General features: G+C 33.1%; 1 protein-coding gene across 2 annotated transcripts in view; it reads right to left on the bottom strand.

Annotated features, from left to right (window-relative positions):
• LOC145269514 (sorting nexin-27-like) overlaps positions 1 to 22,429 on the bottom strand; it is a 382,840-nt gene that overhangs the window by 144,270 nt on the left and 216,141 nt on the right. For both annotated transcript variants that reach the window (XM_080125260.1, XM_080125270.1), the window contains exons 3-4: positions 17,266 to 17,414; positions 1,429 to 1,621 (exon numbers count right to left, since the gene is read on the bottom strand). In XM_080125260.1, coding sequence (XP_079981386.1) covers positions 1,429 to 1,621; positions 17,266 to 17,414 — 342 coding nt within the window. The remainder of the gene's footprint in view (positions 1 to 1,428; positions 1,622 to 17,265; positions 17,415 to 22,429) is intronic.

Here is a 22,429-nt window from a genome sequence, read left to right as displayed (position 1 = left end):
GCTGCGAGTGTTCTTTGCTTACCTCGGCATTATTTCCAGTTATCTTGGACTTCTTGCCACTGGAATTAAGCAGTGCTGATTCAGGAAAATCAGAGATGTGAAGATTGTGCAATGCTTGCTTCATATTTATATATGCAGGCACCTTTACAGAGGGTATCCATTGTTTCTCAAGCCTAAGTGGAGGCTATGATTTAAGCGAGATACCTGCACTTTTTTTTCTTTTAATTCATAAAATAAAACCATTCTTATAGAGCTCTCCAGAAATGTTCATTTTGAATTAAAAAATATTTTTCATTTGTATCATATGATTTTGTAGTGAAGCCAAGACTACTATTTCTTCATTACATGTCTCTTTCTCTCTACTCTTCCCTTTCCCCCTTCTTCCTTCCTAAAAATGTGACCAGAGGTTGTAACCAATCAGGGCAGAGAACAGTTCTGGTGGGAAAGACAAAAAGAAAGATACAAAAAAGTGTTGGAAGTAAAAAAGACGCGAGTGGTTCCAGAGTCAGGAGACATAAATGAAAATCACAAACTTTCTATAACCCGATATCACTTGTACGCTGAAATGAATATAAAACCGTTTCGTTTGGAAGTTCATTTGTTTCTTTATTATTATTCCCAGGTAGGTTTCTACTCCCGTCTTATTAATTTCAACGACTCCCCAAAAGGGGGACCCGCTGAAATGGTGACTTACCCAACAAGAATTACATTATGGTAACCGGCATAATATATCCTCCTATAAAGACACAGGGTTCATACAGGTTTTCAATGCCCATTCAAATTTTAAAAACAATATTTGATATATAGAGAATGATATTGAAAAAAACAAAAAAATATTAAAAAAAATATTTTAATAGCATTTATGTCGATTTTGAATTTTACTTCAGCTACATCCATAATATGGATAACATCGTGTAGTTTCATGGTAATGGGGCATAACTCTTGTACCGACAATACCGGAAATAATGATACAATTTCAAAACAAATTTATTTCAATTTTATTTTTAATATTTAAATATTTTATTAGTATTTTAATCAATATTTTTTTTTAAATATTTTAATAGTATTTTGATTTTATTTTTAATACTCTGACAAATTTTTTACTGAATATAAAGAATACGCTTTTCAAGCCCTTTCTATATCTTCAATGCCTTTTTAAGGTAATAGAAATATGATGTTTTCAAGACAAAACTCAAACCTGTGCGAACCCTGAGACAGTTTATTCTATTGAAAAACTTAAAATAACAATTGTTGCCAAACATCGTCATAAAAAAATAAGTTTGCTAGTATTTGGAATTCTAAAGCAAAAACCTTTATTTTTTTGCATTTCAGAAAAAAACTGTAAAAACATTATATCGCCATATGTTTATTGCTTTGTTTTGTTTATTTTTTTTTTCTAGGGGGGGGGGGATGAAATTACTGACTCACCCTTTTCCAGATACTGTTCAAGTCCTCGTCTTCTGGCATCCAGCTGTTGGTCGGACAATGTGAATAATTTTTTACCAGGAAGTTTGGGAAAATTGAAATCTGCAAATTCTCTTTTTAACTGGGCATGAAGACAATCAAATTCTCTGTACCTGCGTGAGCACAAGTGTCTGCCAGCCATATATATGTTGAAGACCTGCAAAGCAAACAAAAATCATTGAATAGTTCTTTTCCCCCAAAAATGGCCTCTTCATTTTTTTTTTTTTTTTTTTTTTTATTCATTCAATTTAATCTTAAAAATGTTCTATGTATTAAGAATTGGAACACAGTTTAGATTGCTAGTCATAATAAAATAATCAATATTTTTTAAGAATTTTATTTTGACAAGTGTCAAACAGAACTATGCAAGCATATTCAATATAAATTTATCTGTTGAAAGTCAAATCTTTTTGGAGATTTATGTAATGCCCAAGTACAATGTACTACAATGTAATTAAACACAGGTTACTATTTTACTTATAATATAAACTTCAAGTTTACAGATTTCACAATAGTAAGCACCGTCAGAAGTACTCTGTATATAGTACTATAACGTAAGACTAGCGGGATCTGTGGAAATTCCACACGGGACTCATTCATATGTAATATATTGGTGTTGGCATTCTGTAGATGTTCAGTGTAAACGGAGATGCTCTGATATTATTGTAGGTTTTTTGTTAAAACTGCAAAAGTATTTATCTAGGCTAGCATGAACACTCAGCAAAGCCCGGTCGTAAAGTACGCTTAAATATGATATTTTAATTCTTGCAGATTTCATGTATATTATTATAAAGTTAATGTTCTATCAATTTTTATATAATATAAAGACGTGATTTCAAAAATAAAAAATTCTATCCATATGACTTGGGTGCATTAGCTTAAATCGAAACAAAAACTTATAATATATATATATATATATATATATAGCTTAGTGCGTTAGAAGAAAAGAGTGAGCTCAATTCTATAAGAGGAGGCTTATATATATATATATATATATAACTTGAGTTCCTTCAGACAGAATCGAAAACGAAACAAAAATTCATGAAGCATTCTTGATAAAATTATTTACAAAAAAAAAAAAAAAAAAAAAAAATAGATGACTTAAATGTCATCAGTTATAACCGAAATCAAAACGTATGATAAAATTATTTATAACAAGAAATGGAAGTACATAACAATTAAACGACTCGGATGTAAGCGTGACACAGAAAATAACATGCATGCTATCATATTAATATATAGATTATGTAGGAAAAAGTAAATTTTCACTTGGAAATATATAACATTTCCCCTAAAAATTAAGATTAGGATAAGGTTAGTGAGTTAAAGGGAAATGATATCATAGAAAATCTTGAGTGATGCTTGAAAAATGAGCATGATGTTTTTTGCTTAAGGTTTTGATCTTAACATAAACCAACAATCTTTTTTTTGTTTTCGTTTATTTTTTTTTTTTTTTTTTATTACTCTAATTCACTCCAAACAAGGCACAAGGGGTATAAAGGGCTATTATTAGGGACCATGCTTACAGGGATATTATGTAGAGAGTTCACATTACATTTAAATTTTTACATGTCAGTACAGTCAGGAAAGCAGAAAACATGAATGGAATTCCAAAGTCTAGCAGTTTGAGAGAAGAAATTTTTACAGTAGAAAGCTTCCCAACAATTAGGAACTTATACAGTGAAGGGGTGGGATTTTGCTGCTTAGATTAGTTGGGTGTATTTATGTCAAAGGGACACAAATGCTACGAGTTTATCAGAACACATTTCTATTGAAGTACTTGTAAAACAAGCACAGAAATGCAACATTGAAGAGATGGGACAGGGGTTAGAGCTTGGTTGACAGTACGAAACCTATCAAATTGAAGACTTGAGGGGGGGGGGTCTAAAAGGGAGAAAGTAGTGATAGATTCACCAGCCCAAATGTGGCAACAATACTGCATGTATGGGCGAACGGTGGCTTTGTAGAGATATTGTAGTTCTTCCTCCATTTCCTTGCAAGTTAGTAAAAGGAATATGAAACATTTTGAGTAGTGTTAGTGAATACTGTATAAAAAAATTTAAAAAAGGTGTTTTTTTTGTTTGTTTTTGTTTTAATTGAATAAATATAATAAAAAAAAAGGGTAAATAATGGTTTGTTAAGGAATGAGAATTGGTTTGGTTTGGTTGTTTTTGTTTTACGGCATATCAACCCTTTTCAGGTTATTTAATGCCGAATCCATTGATTTTGAAAAAAAAATTTTTTAATAGAATATATTTGCTTATTTTTTTTTCAAGTCGGTTTCTATTTAACCCATAGTTGGGACCCTAACAGGTACTACCACTCCGGGTCAGAGTGGACCTGAGAGCACTGGCAATTAAAGGGTGTCTCCACACTCCCCAAAGCCCGCAAGCTGGGGCCTCATCATCGGATATAGTTTAAGGTCATATTCAGGACCGTGAGGAACGAGAAAGAATTCTACACACATCACAACGTTGAGTGCAAGAATGAGATAAACTTTTCCTACCACCGATACTTCCATAACTACTATGACTATGAGACATACAAGTGTTGAAGCTGATAAATTGGAATAACTGGCATGTAAAGATTACGTTAATTCACATGGACCCATGGAGCAACGGACAATAAAGTAGATAATAATCAGTTCTAAGCGACAACCTTCAGGAGGTTGAAGACAACACTTACTAAAAATATAATAAAACAATTACTTAAGACTTCTACCTGTTTGTGGCTGACGGCACTAGAACAATCTGCACGTGTAGTTTAAATAAAAAGATTCCCGAGTTTGAAAAGATGCACCTGAAGAAGGTCAGAGGTCATAATCGGTTTAAACGTTGTGAAAATAACATCCAAGATAATATTAGTCTAAATACAAATTATTAATCCTTATTTTTAAAGTTCCGAAACATAAAGTAAACATTTACTTCTGTTTATAAGGTTAATAGTTTCTTGTCTACATTTTGTAGAAAATGATTGGCTCTTTATTGATGCATCTTAATTACAATTTTTGTGTTATTACAATCGATATTCCCAGAGCTCTTTATGTCAAATTCAATACAATTGTATCTTATAGATTTAGAACTTATGTATGTTTTTCAACATTATTATTAGTCATAGTGTAATAGAACGTGTGCGCAGACATCAAGATCATGTTCAGAGACAAAAGATAGACGTGTGGCCCGAGAGCAAACAAAGACGTCTGCTAAACATGGCTGGACAGGAACGGAGTACCTGTAAATAAAAGCCGCTGTTTCCACAGAAAAAAAAGGAGTCAAGTTATACCTCATCTTGGTCTCCTTTGCGACAGAGTCTACAATGGGTTGGGTCCCTACATGTTAACATGTGTACATTAATATAGTATTTTAATTTGGACCTTTTCTATGACACAGCCACCTTCCAAGAGTTCTTCCTGCTGTGCTAAATTTAATACAATTCTGTCTAATACTTTTAAAGGATGTAAGTGTTTGTTAGTATTTTTTTTTTTGACAAAGGAGTCACCACTTATCAAGACATGAAGGCCACTCGGTGGTAAGGGTTATTAAATATAGTGTGGTAGTGTAGTAATCGTTAACTAGCGAGACCTGTGGAAATTCCACAGCGGACTCTTTCGCATGTAATATATTGATGTTGGCATTCTGTGGATATTCAGCATAAATAGAGACGTCCTGATATTATTGTACCTATTTACTATGCCTCCCCACGGGACAGAGTTAGACACCAGGGTCGTTTTTTAACGTGGAGAAAAGGTACAAAAATAAAAATTGTCTCAGTCGTGAAGGATTTCTCCTCCACCGAAAGAGAACAAGAAATAGAAGTGCAGCATCTGAAGAACAGATACTACACTTTGATCTTGTCCCAAAGGCCAAGAAAACTGCAAAATTATTTATATAAGCTAGCAGGGACACCTGGCATAGCCCGGTCATAAAATATGCTTAAATGATATTTTAATTTATGCAGATTTTGTATACATTATGATTAAATCAATTTTACATCGAAGTTGAGAATTTACCAACTATACACGGTAACAACATATTGTGACGCCAAAAAGAACACAAACAAATGAAAGTGTTGTAAAAACTTATATTTATAGTAAAGAGAAGGAAGAATGTTTCTTTGCAAAAACAGTCGCAATTTGTGGAACTTATCCGTAGGATTCATCCTGTTAACGGTGTATGTTTCCTGTGTCGTTTTGGCTGGGTTGAGGGAAAAAAAAAGGAATCTTGAGTTTTTCTGTGCTGCAATTGTTGTCAAAAATCCTCACACGTGTCAAAATTACAGAACCGATGGAACGTGTTGTCTTTGAGAGCCCAATAAGCAAAGGAGGGAGAGAATTTGTAAAAACCGCTCGCCTGGGTGTTGGCGAGGAGATCTAAAAGGAAAGCCTATGATTGGTTGTTTTACATCCAATCACAGAGCACCCTGTTTGTGACTCCTTAATACTTCCAACAATATATATGTATATATATATATATATATAATAGTCACATAATGAGAATTTCATAGAATCAGGATTTCTTTGGTTAAATCTTTAGTTTTTTTTGGTTAAATCTTAAAATAAATACATATTTCTCCCCCCCCTCCGCGAAAAGATATCAAATTACACCAAAGTACCATCATTTTCTTGAAAAGATACTAAATTAGACAAAATATCAACCCTTCTACAAAAAAAAGATTTACTTTTTTTTTGCCTATCTCCAAACCCTCAATATATGGCCTTGCTTCAATATAAAGTTATGGAGAAAAGAACTGCAAAACTTTCACATAAAAAGAACTGGACCCAGCAGAGGTACTACAGTGTCTATAACTTCAAAAACAATATACTTTATCCATGAGAAAGCTGGATCATAAAGTTCAATAATTTTGACCTTCTCTACCGACACCAGTATACCATATATCTGAATGTCACATGAATACCACTTGACAAAAAAAAAATCAGCAGTGTTCCCTGACGTTGCTAATATATTCTGATGTCAGAGAATGAATTGAGTTTTTCATTCAATAGACCTAGTTTGCTGCAAAGAATTATCTTTTCAAAACACAAAAATATGTTCCATTAATTCCAGGAACATCATCACCTCAAACCAGCTGCATATCTTTAAACCAAAGACTGGAGACGAGATTCAAGAAATGTTTGTGAAGAGATCTTTATTCTCTTGACAGACACTTTCATAAAAGACATTGATTTTCAGCTCTTGAATTTGGCGACACAACCAAAATTATTTTATCTTCTCCTTGATCGAAGGAATGACAATTTCAAAATCAACTATAGTTATATCTTCCCTAAAGCTAAGTAATCTTTGAGCCGTTTCAATTCTCATAAACTTTGGATTCATCCATCTCAAGAACATTTTTGTATTCCGATACTGACGCTAGGTTTACAAACTTATTCTACTCAAACCACTTTTCTCCTCGTAAATCAGAACATGGTTTCCATATAGCCCATATTTTGATATCTTTGCATCTCAAAGAAACTATATTATCTCTCTTTCTCTAAGGTTATCTTCTTTGTTCAACAACAATAAGTATCCAATTTCTTCTAGAAAGAATTTTGACTAGAAAAAAAAAAAAAAATCAGAGAAACCAATGCTAACATTAGAATCTTCAGATTCATACAATATGATGGTGAATGAAAATCTATATATATAAAAGACAAAATGTGTGTTAGTGTGTTTGTGTATTTTTTGTGTATGTTCGGCAAAGGCTTTTTTTTGGGGGGGGGGTACTTATTCTTAAAACTTATATACTAAATTATAATACCTACGATTTACAAAAGGAGGTCACATCTATTTTTTATTTGAATGACTTTTACACACTATTTTCACAATATTTCTTCGTCTACACGTGTTTCTTTGGTTTTTCAGTATAAGAGCAAAACTGAAGCCATAGCAGAACAAGCCCTTGGCACTCGACCAGGGACGTCCAGAAAAGCAATGAGGTTTGATCAATGCAGGGGAGACAATTGCTATTCATTCGTATACTCCTCTTTAAATAGGGAGCTGATTTTCTTCCCAAACATCTTGGGGAAACAAAAACAAAAAAAAACTACCACGCAGCCAAAGTTGTGAAAACAAAACCAAAAAAAAAAAAAACTGCCTTGCAACAAAAGTTAAGTGCAGAATTTCATTCCCTCTATGGCATGATGTTTGACCTCATTAAGTTCACGCACCTGTCAAAGTTTTTAATTGTTAAATTAAAACGCTTTTCATTCGTCTCCCGTCGTGGGAGAGTGGGTAAGATGCCAGTCCCCACCCCTTTCTTTTCCACCTTTGCGTCAAGGCTTCGGATTCAAGCTTACCTTCCTACCAAAACTTTTTTCTTTTACACCTCCAGAACACCTGGGAAACGCCGGGCACCCCCACTAGTTATGATTATAGAACTTTAATTGCTTGCATCTTGTCTTTAATGATTGACCAATTCCATCTTTTAAAAAATAGATGACAGGTGAATCTATATATATATATATATATATATATATAGAGAGAGAGAGAGAGAGAGAGAGAGAGAAAAAGATGGTCACACAGTTTCTTATTTTGAATTCCCACTCGAAACTGGAGCACAACACATGTGGACCCACCAGAACAGCACACACATTTCTCCTCTCTTCTACTCAGAGGTATTGCCTCTACCATAATACCAAAATGAAAGAAAGGGGGAAAAAAAATCACGGACCGGACTTCCTACCCTAAAGAGGCTATTTATTCGTGAAATATTAGATTTACAACAACAAAAAAGTAAATAAAAAATGATTTTATTATATCCGACACTTCAGTTTTCAAATTCCTCATTTAAATTATACACATATATAGAGAGTTATATGTTTTGGTTTCAATTCTAGCTGATGGTACCTAAGTCATTATATAAATATATATATATATATATATATATATGGTTAAATATAATAATCGATAGATAATTGTCTATAATAATAAATACATAATCTGCACGAATTAAATTATCATATTTAAGCATATCTTATGACCAGGCAACGCCAGGTGACCTGCTAGTAAATTAATAAAATTCTCAAGAAAAGCTAAGTTTAGACGAGAAGTTCTTGAAATATTCTAATGTGGAATCTCAAAGATAAATTGAAATAGCTAGCACACACAAATAAACTGCTAAATTAATCAGTTCTAAGTGACACACATATCTATAATCTACTTTAAAATTGTGAAAATTTCTTAAATAGCAAATTTTCTGGGATTTTTTTTTATGTACATGTTTTTGTTCTAACCATAACCTCAGCATGCATTTCTTTTTGTTAAATTTTATTTTTATTCACGTTCACCCAAAGGGTCTATCACCACTTGGACATAAGGGGCTACCATTTGGAACCATGATTAGGGACTATGAACAATGTGTTGGTTTACATTACATTTAAACTTCTGCATATCAATACATTCAGGGAAGCAGGAAGGGAATTCCAAAGTCTAGCTGTTTGAGGGAAGAAACTATTAGAGTATAAAGCTTTCATTTAGGGACCTCAACAGTGAAGTGGTGTGATTTTTTTGCGATGCAGGTTTGTTGAGGGCGTGTACGTCAAGGGGAAACAAGTGCAACGAGTTTATCAGAGCACATTCCATTAAAATACTTGTAAAATTTTTTATATTAAAGATGTAGATACACTTATATTCTATTAATGACACAAGTAATAAGTTCATTACTAAATTTTTGTTGTCAGTGAAGACATTTTAAAGCATGACGTGTGTATGCGGATTTTGTCTACCTCAAACATCGTTCTTATCACTGCATAATTAAAATGAAAGATATGAGATAAAAACTACTGCACACACACATACACACAGATTTGTGTTAATCTTTGTAAAAATTATTTCTTTTGCTTTCTAAAATTTTAAATAAATATAACAAATTATCTATATCCATAATGTAAATCTCATCTGTCTGTTTAAATGTATGTATGTATGTATGTTTGTATGTCTGCCTAAAACTTTCGACAGAGGCAACGATTTTCATGAGATCGGTATCGTTTTGAAGCTCCAACCTTCAGACGGCACATATTGAAAAATTGGCTAAAAACATTTATTTCTTCACCCTCAACTGGGCACTTTTTCTACAGGAAGGGGTCACTTTTTTCACCGATATTTTTGAAAGTCATCCTCTCTTTTTGATTGACTAGCCTTAACCTGTGTCACTTCCGGTTTGATGACAGATGCGATGGCAAAGACATCGCATTTTTTTCTTTTTTCATATTCTTTTTCTCCTTTGTGGTACGGGTTTGAACCTACCTACCTACTACCTTTTTTTTTGTTATTTTGGGTTTTTTTGCTCAACACACACCGCCAGGCACCCAGGCTATTGACCTAATGTATGGAAGTAGGTATTTCAACATTTTACCAATACTTTAGAGTCTGTAATATATGGACTTGATCAGTGCTTAATGTTCACTCATTGGTCTCCCTTGAAGACTCTTCTGTCCGGAAGTTGTGCAGCCATCATTAATATTTTTTTTTTTATTTTGTAGTTTTAGAGAAGCACAAATAAATATTCTCTCTACATCCATTATGAAAGTCGGGCATTTACATGTTTATATTCTTTCTACCTATTAACAGTCACTTATTTCTGTATTGACACTTAAGATAAATACGAACCATTAGAAAGAACAGTTTATCTGTTTTTTTAAGTGTTATCTTGTGTATGTACGTCATATAGAAAATGTTACAACAATTTACGAGTATATGTGTACTTATTCCTATTTTAGGTCACCACTTATCAAAAGCAAGAGTCATTTGAAGACAGTCTGGCTTGTTTTATGGAATGTAAACCACATATGGGTGATTTATGCTGAATAAAGTTATCAAATGTAATTCTACAGGTACATTAATTATTTTAGTACTTAGTCTAGACATTAAAAAACGAAAATATTGAAAAAAAATTATATTGTACATACTCGTTATGGAATAATGTTTTCATACAAAAAAAAAATCACTTAATTTGATCAAGTAGGTTTTTTTTGTTTTGTGACAGAGGAAAATCAAATTTTAATGAGATCATGTCACTACCATTTTGCTTATTTCGTGAATGAGGAATGAGTGCCTTTAAATGAAAAAGTGATTAAGAAAGTGAAAAGGGATTAAAAAAGGACAGATAAACTAAAATAAGCGAAAAAAAAAAATATTTATCTAGGTATTTTTTCTGCCAATGTTTCAGAATAATCCTGTCAAATTTTGACAAATTTTAAGCGGTGATGGGTGTTATCTCTCCGAGCGCCCCCCTCTTCCTCATCTGCGAAATAAACAAAATGGCCACGAGACACAATCAATCTCATTAAAGTTTGATTTTCCTCTGAAAAAAAAAAAAATACTTGATTAAATTAACTGATTCTTTTTGCATGAGAACTTTATTCCATCACAAGTACATACAATATAATTTTTTTTTTTTTCAATATTTTCATTTTTTAATGTCTTGATTAAACTAAACAAGTACCATTATTTTATATTCTTAGAAAACACTGCTTTTAGAAGAAAATTTTATAATGTGTGGGAACATCACTCTTAGAAAACATTACTCGCAGAAAACATTAGTCTTAGAAGCAATTTTTACAGAGAAGGTATGGGCATTACTTTATAATATGCTAGAAGATATTGATCAAAGGAAATTTTTGCAGTGACAATCGGACCATCACTCCTTGACCGGAGTAATCTTCTTCAACATGATTGACCCTCAGTTACCATCTTCTAGTATCTATATTTCGAAGGAACATTGATTTTTAATTTTTGTAATTTTTAGATGCATTATCATTGAATAATATGGTTGGGCTGAACTTATAGATATTAGGGCATAATGTGTCTAGCTGATTAATTGTATCGGGCCTTCCACCCTCTCATCTAGTCACAATAAGCCGAAAGTGGATTGCTTACAAGACGCCAGGTCACAGACTGCTCAGCCACTAACATTTTATCAGGTTGCCACTAACAGCTTACAAATGGGCCCATTTATTTTTTGCGTATGGTTGCAACTGATGAATTCATGAACAAGGCAGACGATATGAGGATAAGAGTTAACGAGACCAAATAATTATCAGGCTATAAGATGAGGAATGCTATGGGATTACTAAAATTGTTTAATGGTATGAACTGCAGAGGCGGCATAGAACAAGAAATTGGATTTGAAGACTGCTAAGTTTATATTCCCACGGTAATGTATTCCATAGCAAGAAACTCTTATAGGGAAGGGGAAAGAGGATCCTTCACCGGATTAAATAATTGATTTTGTACTCTGTAAAAGACAGAAAAAAGTTCTATGCATTACCTCCACAAATGCTTGGAGTAGGTGTAAACCTCAAAAACTACAGTCAGAAATTAGGAAGGAGTTCAGAGTTTTACACTGCAGACTTATAATGACTGGCATTTCATTCAGCCAACATTTCTCAATGATTTTATGCTTCAATTTAATAATAAAAAATAAACATGATTTTAAGAACAATATCAGTTTAAGGAAAACTAGCAAGGAGACCCGGCGTTGCTTGGGATTGAATATTCTACCCTCCCATGCTTTTGTCATTGAAATCGGTGAAATCGTCCACTTTTCAATTAAATCGATTGATTGCCTGCAATAATTTGGAACCTATCGCAATGAATTGGAAAGAAGCTTCACATGCCTCCTTTCAGTGACTTAGTTAATATATGGTAGTCTACATTGCACTGTAGAGAACCTATTGTTGATTTTATGAAATTATTTTATATATTATGGCTTGAATTAAAGTGTAAAATGCAAAAGACAAGTATCATGTTTCAGTTGTACTCTAAACAGAAGCATTCATTTCAGACATGCCTCTGTCTTATCAAAGAACTTACTGTTGCTTTTATATGCCAAGACTTTCTATTTGTGGGGTGATAAAACTTCTTAACTGCACTTGTGATGTCAGGTTGTATAAGGTGTTAACTTTGGTCAAAATCGGCCTTGTTTTTTTAATTAGATTTTTTTTATGATTATCGATTTTTGATACTTACTGGAGGTATTCTGATACAAAACCTTTCTAAGAATATTTTTGCAAAATTTCAAAGAAAAAAAAAAAAAAAAAGAAAAAAACCAGCCCAGCCATTTCAGAGTTCATAAGAAATGAACTCACACACACAAAATGCTTTTTATATCTAACCACTCCAGTAGATATCTCACTCCTGATGCAATTCTCTACCTATATCAAAGCCAGTTACGGCCAATGATGGAGTACTGTTGCCACATCTGGGCAGGAACTGCTCGAAGCAGCTTATCCTGCCTTGACAGAGTTCAAAATAGATTTCGTAGCTTAGTGGGGGATGCCTTTTTCTCTTCCTTGCAACCTCTTTCCCAAAGAAGAAATGTTGCAAGTGTCTCTGCTTTATCATTATTTCTATGGCAGGTGCTCGTCTGAGCTTCAATCTATGCCCACCCCTGCCAAACTTTCACGAAAAACACTCGTTTAGCAAGAACCACTACCAATAGTTTCCCCACACGCTTTATCTGTGCCTAAACCTAAATGTAGGTTCCATGAGCGGAGTTTCTTTCTTAGAACTGCATGCCTGTGGAAGTCTCTTCCGTTTTCCTGCTTTCCAGCTGACTACAATCTGTCTTCAAGTCCAATGTAAACAAGTTCTCGATGAACCATCCCCCTATGTAATCCAACTTAAAAAAATTCCACTACTCATGTTTACTACGCTATAATCACATTGACTAATGTATACCCATTAACCCTTATCCTCGAGTGGCCTCTGGGCTTTGATAAGTGGTGATTCCTATGTATTAAAAAAAGAAAAAAAAAGAAAAGTCAGGATCATAAAAATGTTAATTCATCATCATTGTCGTCATATATTCAGTTTTAATTCATATCTTGAAATTCAGTTAACAACGAGGTCACTCTGGTGTAAGAGGTAATTTGAGTTCATTTGTTATCAGCGTCTTTTTCTATAGCATTACGTTCAATGATTTCACCAACATTAATATCTGGCACAGATCTGTACCAAGTTCATTGCTATATAGACAAATAGAAACATCTATATCAGGACTGACTCTCTTAAAACCTGCCTGAGCAGTGTAGCTGTTCCATCACATTTTGAAGAAAGAAAAGATTCATCTAGTGAATCACTAGCTCGCAGTTTTCTATTTGAGACAAAAAAAAACACAAAAAAACTTACCAGCTTCAAATCATATTAGATGTTTTGCATGTCAGGCAGCCACTTTCCAGGGAGAAAAGAACCCGTGTTCACAATTGCAAATTTTTATACTTGCGATTAACTGATTCATAAAGATGGACTAAAAGCGGGCAGTGAATTGAATTTTGGGACAACGGATTTGGTTCTTTTCCTTTTACGGCATATCAACCCTTTTTGGATTATCATATGTTGAATCCAGTAATTTTAGAAAAGTTTTATGCTTAAAGTTTTTATTCATGGTGTTTAGTTTGGTTGTTTTGTAGAGGAATATTGTTGTTTTTGTTCTTGGCTTTACAGAATATGATGGAGTTTTGCAAATAACATTAAGATTTGATGCATTTAAAATCAGGAAGCCAGTATCTTCAAAAAGCCTGATCTGGTAGCACCGGTTGAACAGCCAAGAGAAAACATTAATGATAATTTTACTAGTGCTGTACAAGTTGGAGGTGCTTCTGAAGTTTGGAGCACTATTGTGACTATTACCATCTCTTTGCTTCTTAGAATTTTCGATGCAGCATCACTAGGAACAGATATATTTAGATGAATGATTCTAGTAAAAACGTTTGCTTTTTTTTTTTTTCTTAAATATATTTTATTGTAAATTATAGTTGTTTAGCTTTCATAACATACTTAATGAGAAAAATTATGATGTGCAATTTATTAGGAATGAATATATATTCTCTATCAAAAACACCTGGAAAAAAATATGCTTTGGCAGCATTTGAATTAATATTCATATAAAATGATGTCTCGCTTGATGAAGTTTAAAAAAAAAAAAAAAAAACAAAGAACGTCTCAAACTGGAAGGTTTTTAAAATAAATAAAAAAAAAGAAAAGATTTTACACAAACATTAATTCAAGCAATAATAAAGTTTTTTTTTTTTTTTTTTAAAGTTATTTTATGGTGGATGTACAATCCAATCTATTACCCATATGTATATTTAGTTCTCAACATTGGAGTCGAGCTTAGTATGCTGTTTTCCACCAGGGAAAAACTTACATGCCATAAGTATATTTTCACACACACCTTATGTCTATATGCAATTTAATTACTTGGGGCAGTGATTACACATGAATAAACTAGCGGGGGGGGGGGGTCATAAAAATACAAAAAAAAAAAATTTTAATTTGTCCAGATTACATATATATTATTACAGAGTCATGATTTCAAAAGTAAAAAAAAAAAAAATATCTATGTGCCATCAGCTAGAATTGAAACAGAAAGCAAAACTACCATTCAAAGCTGGTGACGTTTTCACTGTACCAACGTGACACGCACATGAACTGATTAAAAATTAAAAATAAACTAAGATGTACAACGATTATTTTAAATTTTCACCCATTTCTGACTCCTTAAAATCTATTTTAACCGGCTAAACACACAAAAAAGAACGGTCTATAAAAATCCAATCAGGACTTAAAGAGTTTGAAAATATGAAGACAGACATATCACTTTTTATACATTGGATAACAAAGTTCTCATATAGATAGCTCAATAGTGCAATGCTAGAGCTGTAAATATATTTTTCTTTGTATGTTTATAAAACCAGCTTGAAACTTTATGTTGCCGATAAAAAAAAATTTTTTAAATGAATACCCACTGTATTAACGCGAAAGGTCCTATTTGTGAGCTGTGAAACTTTTTTTTCAACATGCTGATGAAACTCAAGTTATGCAAATTATAATTTGATGAACGATTATAGTCTTATACATCAACATGGGATGGAGGGGGGTGGCTGAAACAACTGTATGAAAGGCGTTATTAATAAAAGACAAACTTTCTAAAAGTGTAAATCCTTGTGTCTATTCCTATTAATGTGGTATCTTTAAAGAAAAAAAAATATATATACACACACACACACACACACAAGGTGCTTTCAATAAGTTTCCAGACTTTTGTACAGGCATTGAAAATTGTTGTAGACTCTTGATAATTCAATATGTTATTGCTAGGAGATGACTTACTAATTTTTATGATTTCAGGTTCAAATTAACAGCTACAGCAGGAATTATAATACACCCTACTAAAGTCTGATTGTCACAGCTGGTGAATTTCAAAAACCTAATCTGGGCGTGATGACACTTTAAAAAAATATGCAATAAAATTCTGTTTTAACTTGGAAAATGCCACAGAAACGTATGGAATGCGTCAGACTGCTTTTGGACCATCTTAAATAAATCGAGTATCAGCTTTTAAGTGGTATAAGAGATTCAAGGAAGTCTGAGGGATGATGAGGTGTGGGGGTAGTAAGAAAGTCAGAACACCAGAGTTGATTGACCAAATAAAGAATTTAATGGATAAGGCCCATCGTATGTCTATAGAGACAATAAGTGCACAGTTTGATGTCAGTGTGGGAACTGTACAACAATTATTCGCAAGGAACTGAAGATACAGAAGGTATGTGTAAAGTTTGTCCCAAGGGTGCTCAAAGAAGATCAGAAAGAAAGATATCATGACAGCAGGGAGATGGTTGAGCTGATGAATTCAGATCCCGCAGTTCTTGATGCTTTGATGACCTGTGATGAAAGATGGATCTACTGCTTTGACCCAGAGACAGTTCCTTGCAGAAGCATGCTAGCTCTCCCAAACTCATATATATATATTACTATCTTCGATATGACAGATAAGTACTGTTGATTTTGCGTAAAACCACATTTAAAAAATCGATCTGATGATTACCTTAACAAGCACCTATATGGCTTCCGAATTGTAAACTGCTTTGACCATTTCCATTGCAGAAAAGTAAATATATGTAGATGCCTGCACAACTTAAAAAAGAATCTTGTTTAAGAAGTTTTCAAAACGAAATTGGAAAATCTTATGGATTGTGAAAATAAAGGGTTTCATGATCGAACGATATTTTTTGCAAGAATCCATTCCTATTTGAATCACGTAAATTATTTAGAGTTGAGAACAAACGGCAACAAAGCTCTGTTTCTCCCATGAGGAAACAAATAAGTTTTTGTGATTGAAATAAAGCAAGAAAAGAAAGATATAGAGACGAAAGAGAGAGAGACAAAGAGAGAGAGAGAGAGACAAAGAGAGAGAGAGAGAGACAAAGAGAGAGAGAGAGAGACAAAGAGACAGAGAGAGACAAAGAGACAGAGAGAGACAAAGAGACAGAGAGAGACAAAGAGACAGAGAGAGACAAAGAGACAGAGAAAGACAAAGAGACAGAGAAAGACAAAGAGACAGACAAAAAGACAGACAGACAAAAAGAGAGATAAAGAGAAATAGAAAAAGGTAAAGAGAAATAGAAAAAAATAAAGAGAAATAGAAAAAGATAAAGAGAAATAAAAAAGATAAAGAGAAATAGAAAAGATAAAGAGAAATAGAAAAGATAAAGAGAAATAGAAAAAGATAAAGAGAAATAGAAAAGATAAAGAGAAATAGAAAAGATAAAGAGAAATAGAAAAGATAAAGAGAAAGAGAAAAAGAAAGATAAAGTGAAAAAGAAAGATAAAGAGAAAAAGAAAGATAAAGAGAAAAAGAAAGATAAAGAGAAAAAGAAAGAAAGAGAAAAAGAAAGATAAAGAGAAAAAGAAAGATAAAGAGAAAAAGAAAGATAAAGAGAAAAAGAAAGATAAAGAGAAAAAGAAAAAATGAAAGAAAGAGAAGAGGCAGAAAGCAGAAAACATGGAAAGTTAAACTTACCACATATTTTTCTCCGTTGGTATCAACTGTCTGGTAGTCAGGTATGGAGATAGGAAGTGAACGGCGCTCAGAATAGTCGATGAGAGATGGACCTGAGGAATCATCACTTGGCTCTAACCTTTCAGCAACCCGTTCAGGAACGGAGATCACTATAAGTAGAAAGAAAACAATACTCAGTATTCAAGTAGAAAACGTGTGTGTGTGCGTTGAGCGGTTGTGCGTAGATAGACGCTTAATACATAATCAATAACAAGTAACATTGAATTTTTCTCCTTCTCAGCAACGTATCAAATCATTCTTTTCAAATACTTTCCTTATAAATACGATTGAAGAATCAGTATTCGATATTCTTCAACATTCTAAAAGTAATTAATAAAATTCTACAAGTTTCAGTTCCGGATGATAAACGCCCCCTTCCCCTTTACTATTTCCATAAAGCCAGGCGTTAGATGTGCATATCAAGGCAATTCAAAAAAGCCTAACCAGGCAGTAGGAGACTTGGCACACCTGCTCATTAAAAGTGGTTTCGCCTATGCGCTTTATTTAAGCTCTGTAAATGTGTACATTTGGCAGTTAGATGTTAACTGGCTTGTCACTCAAGCACAGGAATTACTGTTGCGGTGTTGTTTTTATTTTTTAAATTCAGAATCAAGATATCATTTCTTTTTATTTTCCTCTCTCACATTATCTCTCATATCATCATCATCATCATCTACAGTTTACCGTCCATTTTACATGCTGACATGTGTTGGACCACTTTTAGAAATTGACTTCTAAACTTATCTCTGGCCAAGTTTCTTTTGGAGTCATTTCCTAAATTGAGATTTTTATAGGCTAAATGCCCTTAACGACAACCCAGTGTGATGATAAAAAGTATTTTATCAAGATGCCATCTCTAGCCGACTAGCAGGGCTACTCGACATTGCCTGAGACAAAAAGGTAACATTTCTATTAAAACTATGTCTTAAACTTCTATCTTTCTCTCCCACCCACCCTTTTTTCCTCCATCTAGCATATTCCTCTTGAACTCGACACAGACATACACATATATACACAACTCTTCGTCATATAACAGATTCCTCCAGAAATGAGTGAGCATTTTCTTCTCTATAGTAATACACAATAACACTAAAAACTGACCCTTCCTTACAAAACCTGACCTAGCCGACTCCCAAAGGATTTTTTTTTTTTTTCTAAACTTCAGATATTATTCATCTAGGGCAATGCTTATCAAGAATATACCAACTTTGTGGGTGTTTTTTTTGTGTGTGTTTTTTTGTTTTTTTTTACTTTTAGCTGGACATAGTTACATACATAGAGAACTGCCCTTTATATTATACTAGCAGGGCTACCCGGCATTGCCAAAGGCCATAAAAAAATAAATAAAATAAATGTTAAGTTTCTCCTCAACTACCCCAAAAGAGAATCTTATGTGAGAAGTGAAAAAATAAAACTTAGAATGCCTTTAGAGCGCTACTGAAAGCACCAAATAAAATTAAGGACATCTCCAGAGTACTATTAGAACTTTCTCCCAACCTGGGTTTTGTTTTGTTTTCTGTACAGAAATGACAATAGTTATGAAATGATAAATTGAATCCAGAGTTAAGTTAAACAAGCCGAGCATGCAGGGTTCCCCTCCTCCATGAGTGAAAAATTTACTTCCACCATGACTAATGTCTGCACAAAATTTTTAAAAAATCTTGAGTGTAGTTATTGAGAAAAGTATGAACAGATGAACGATTTGGAATAATTTTAACCTTATAATGCCCCATAAAAGGGGCAACCAGACTCATCCCAGAAAATCCGTTCAGGCAAAAATTTACTTTCACAATGACTAATGTTTGTGCAAAATTTAAAAAAAAAAAAAAAATCCAAGGCGTAATTATTGAGAAAACTATGAAGAGATGAACAATTTTGAAGCAATTTTACACTTATGATTCCCCCCTAGGAGGCAACCAGAGTTATTAAAAAAAAAAATTCGTTCTGGCAAAAATTTATTTTCTACCATGACTCCTGTTTGTGCAAAATTAAAAAAAAAAAAAAATCTAAGGTGTTGTTATTGAGAAAAATGTGAATAAACGAATGGACAAGTGAGAGTGAATTACTGGGTCCAATCTCTCCTTTGTTGAGGGGCCAAAAAAAAGAAAAATGCCGATTCATTTTCTGGGCTGTATTAATACATGATAACATTAAAAATTGTTTTTAATTCTTGATAACATTAAATGATACAAATGGTTATTTGACTGCCAAAGAATCTTTTTTCTTTTTTTTTTTCTCCCTCAAATTTCTGTCAAATCACCCGAATGCTGCATCGTGTGCCTGTTTTACAAGTACTTTAATAAAATGAGCTCAGACAAACGCATAGCACTTGTTCCACTGTGACGTGAAAATCTCGGACTAACTTGACAAGCAGCAAAATCTCATCTCTTCTCTGTAGAAGTCCCAAGATGCTAGAAAGCCTTCTATCCTAATAGTTTCTTGCCACAAACTACTACCACGGAATTCCCTATCCGTCTCCTGTATCCATGATTGTACTAACTTGCACAAATTTAAATGAAATGTTCAGACATCTTGCTGCTCAACTCCCTACATAGTGCTCTTGTAGACAATCCGAAATCGGAAACCCTTACATTCAAGTGAAAATGTGCCTTATCTGGGATGAATAATGAATAAAAACATACAAAAAGAAAATCTGACTTTAAAATTCTAAGCAAATACTCATAAATGAAAGTTTTTGGAAGTTATCTACACTTAATAATTTTATAGAGATTAAATCATGTTACCATATTATAATTATGATTTTATAGAAATTAAATCATTATTATTACCATGTTATAATTATAATTTTATAGAGATTAAAGCATTATTATTACCATGTTATAATTATAATTTTATAGAGATTAAATCATATTATCTTAAAATTATTAATAGGTTTTTAAAAATTGGGTTTGATGATTAATTTCTATTAACTAACAATACTAGGATGATAAAATCAAATAAAAATAAATGCCTTTACTTATGACATGATTTTTTTTATCATTCGTTTGAAAATTGAGTATCATTTCTTTTCTTTTTTTATAAAAATTTTACAGGAAACTCTTCATTATTTTAAAAAAATTGATGATCATCATCATATTCGGCTCAATGTGTTTTACATGTTGGCATGCTTTGGACGGCTTTAAGAAATTGATTCCCACACTAACCTATCTCAGGCCAGGTCGTTATTTATTCCTGTTTCTGTTCTCCATCCATTTTTATAACTTTCTCCCTGTAATAGAAATCATCACTCTCGCATACGACCTTGTTTAGCGTGTAAAATGACAGCAGAAAATGCAGAAAAGAAGAAAAGACAAGGTTGCTCACTGGTGAATGTATGCCATTAATTTGCATATGTACACAATTGGTAACTGTTAAAAAGGGGACGAATTCTAAATCATGAGGGTTGAGTTTTGTCTTTTTTGTTAGACAGCTTAGATGTAGAACGAACGGTGGAAGATAATATTGAATACACAAGGAGTTGTTGCAAGTTGAGAAAAGAAATGGAAAAAGGACTTTCGTGCGTTGTATCAACTAGAGGACATTTTAACACTCACTCCCCCCCCTTTTCATTTTATACTCCCGTGTTCTCCTTAGCCTTTCCCTGTGAACTGAACCTACTATTTCAACTGTTCTACATTTACTAACCCAAGAACTCTCATCCCTTCTTCAACAATCATGCGATTGATAACTCCTATTCTGTTGACATCTCCTTATACTGTGCAGATTTAATCTTCCTCTAAGGTCATAAGAACCAAGTACGTCTTTAAAACTCATATTACACATCTATGGTATCATTTTCATACAACACATGTTCTCAACTCTTGCTGATCACATTTCACTTCCATACATCGTCATACAGTGTATGAGACCGAGAGAATCTTCCATTGATCAACAGTGATATGGTTCTACTCGTTAGTAATGGCAGAAGTGCCCTGAACGTACTCCATCTATTCCCAATCAAACCTTACAATCAGACTAGCACCTTCTCCTCCTGGTGCTTCAATGGCATCACCGAAGTAACAAAACTTTTAAACAACCTCAATTATAATCATACCTTATTTTATTTCACTGCAGCAAGTATATAAACGAACATCTAAACAAAGCTCTTAGCATCCTATTTGCAAACGCACAATTTTGTTTGTATGAATTGAAGCTTTTGAACAAATGCAAATTACATTGTACAAACCATAAAAATAAAATGTCTTAGAAGGCTGGGGTTTTTATTCTTAAAAGCAAAATAATAAAGGAAACAAAAAAAAGATAACTCTTCCATTTATTTATATAATGACCAAATACAAAGTCTAAACTGATATTCGTTTTTTTTTTTTTTTTTTTTGTGTTTGCTTTTACAAGAAAAATCTAGTTATAACAATTGATTTTCTTTTCTAATAAAATAAATCTATATAAATAAAACAGTGTGTGTGTGTGTGGAATTATTACATCAATAAACTCTTGAACTACTGGTCGCATAACACTGAAATTAACAGAAAATAGTAATTAGTAAAATCTTTGCTTGGATGGACGAATAACAGAAATATGTCGGTATTTGAAATGCAAAATGTTCAATTTGCCCACATATTTCTATTAGTTTTACACATGCACAAATTCAAAGGTAGCTTGAAGTGATTTAATTTTAAATCTTATCTGTTAGATTGGTTTAAACAGTAAGGAACACAGCTGGAGCACTATGTTTTAGTTTCTATTCTAGCTGATAACAGAAGTCATTTCTTTTTAACCCTTTGAAATCAGTAATTAGTACAAAAAGGAAGGCGGAGGCAAGAAAGCAAACCGACTCAGTAAAACACAACAACAGTCTACAAGGATTTTCCTACAACACTCTCCAAAGATTCTCTTACAACAGTCTGTCTGAGTTTTCCACATAGCCTACTTTTATGCAGTTGAGCAGCAAGATTTTGTGTCACTTTGCGAGATCACTAATCAAAATTGTGGGTGCTGTCACCTTGATGCCACATGACGAGCAGATACTTTAATCGTAAGCCCTTTTCTAGGTTTCTACAATTATGATCCCTTATAAATAGTAGATGCTTTCATAAATTCATGATCGCTTAATTAGTTTAGGAGTGAATCTTGTAGACAAAAATATATAGACATATACACATACCTA

This window comes from Euprymna scolopes, chromosome 4, assembly GCF_053919585.1.
Source record: "Euprymna scolopes isolate OS-2025 chromosome 4, ASM5391958v1, whole genome shotgun sequence".
Classification (NCBI taxonomy): domain Eukaryota; kingdom Metazoa; phylum Mollusca; class Cephalopoda; order Sepiida; family Sepiolidae; genus Euprymna; species Euprymna scolopes.
This window is presented reverse-complemented; position numbering and strand designations above follow the sequence as displayed.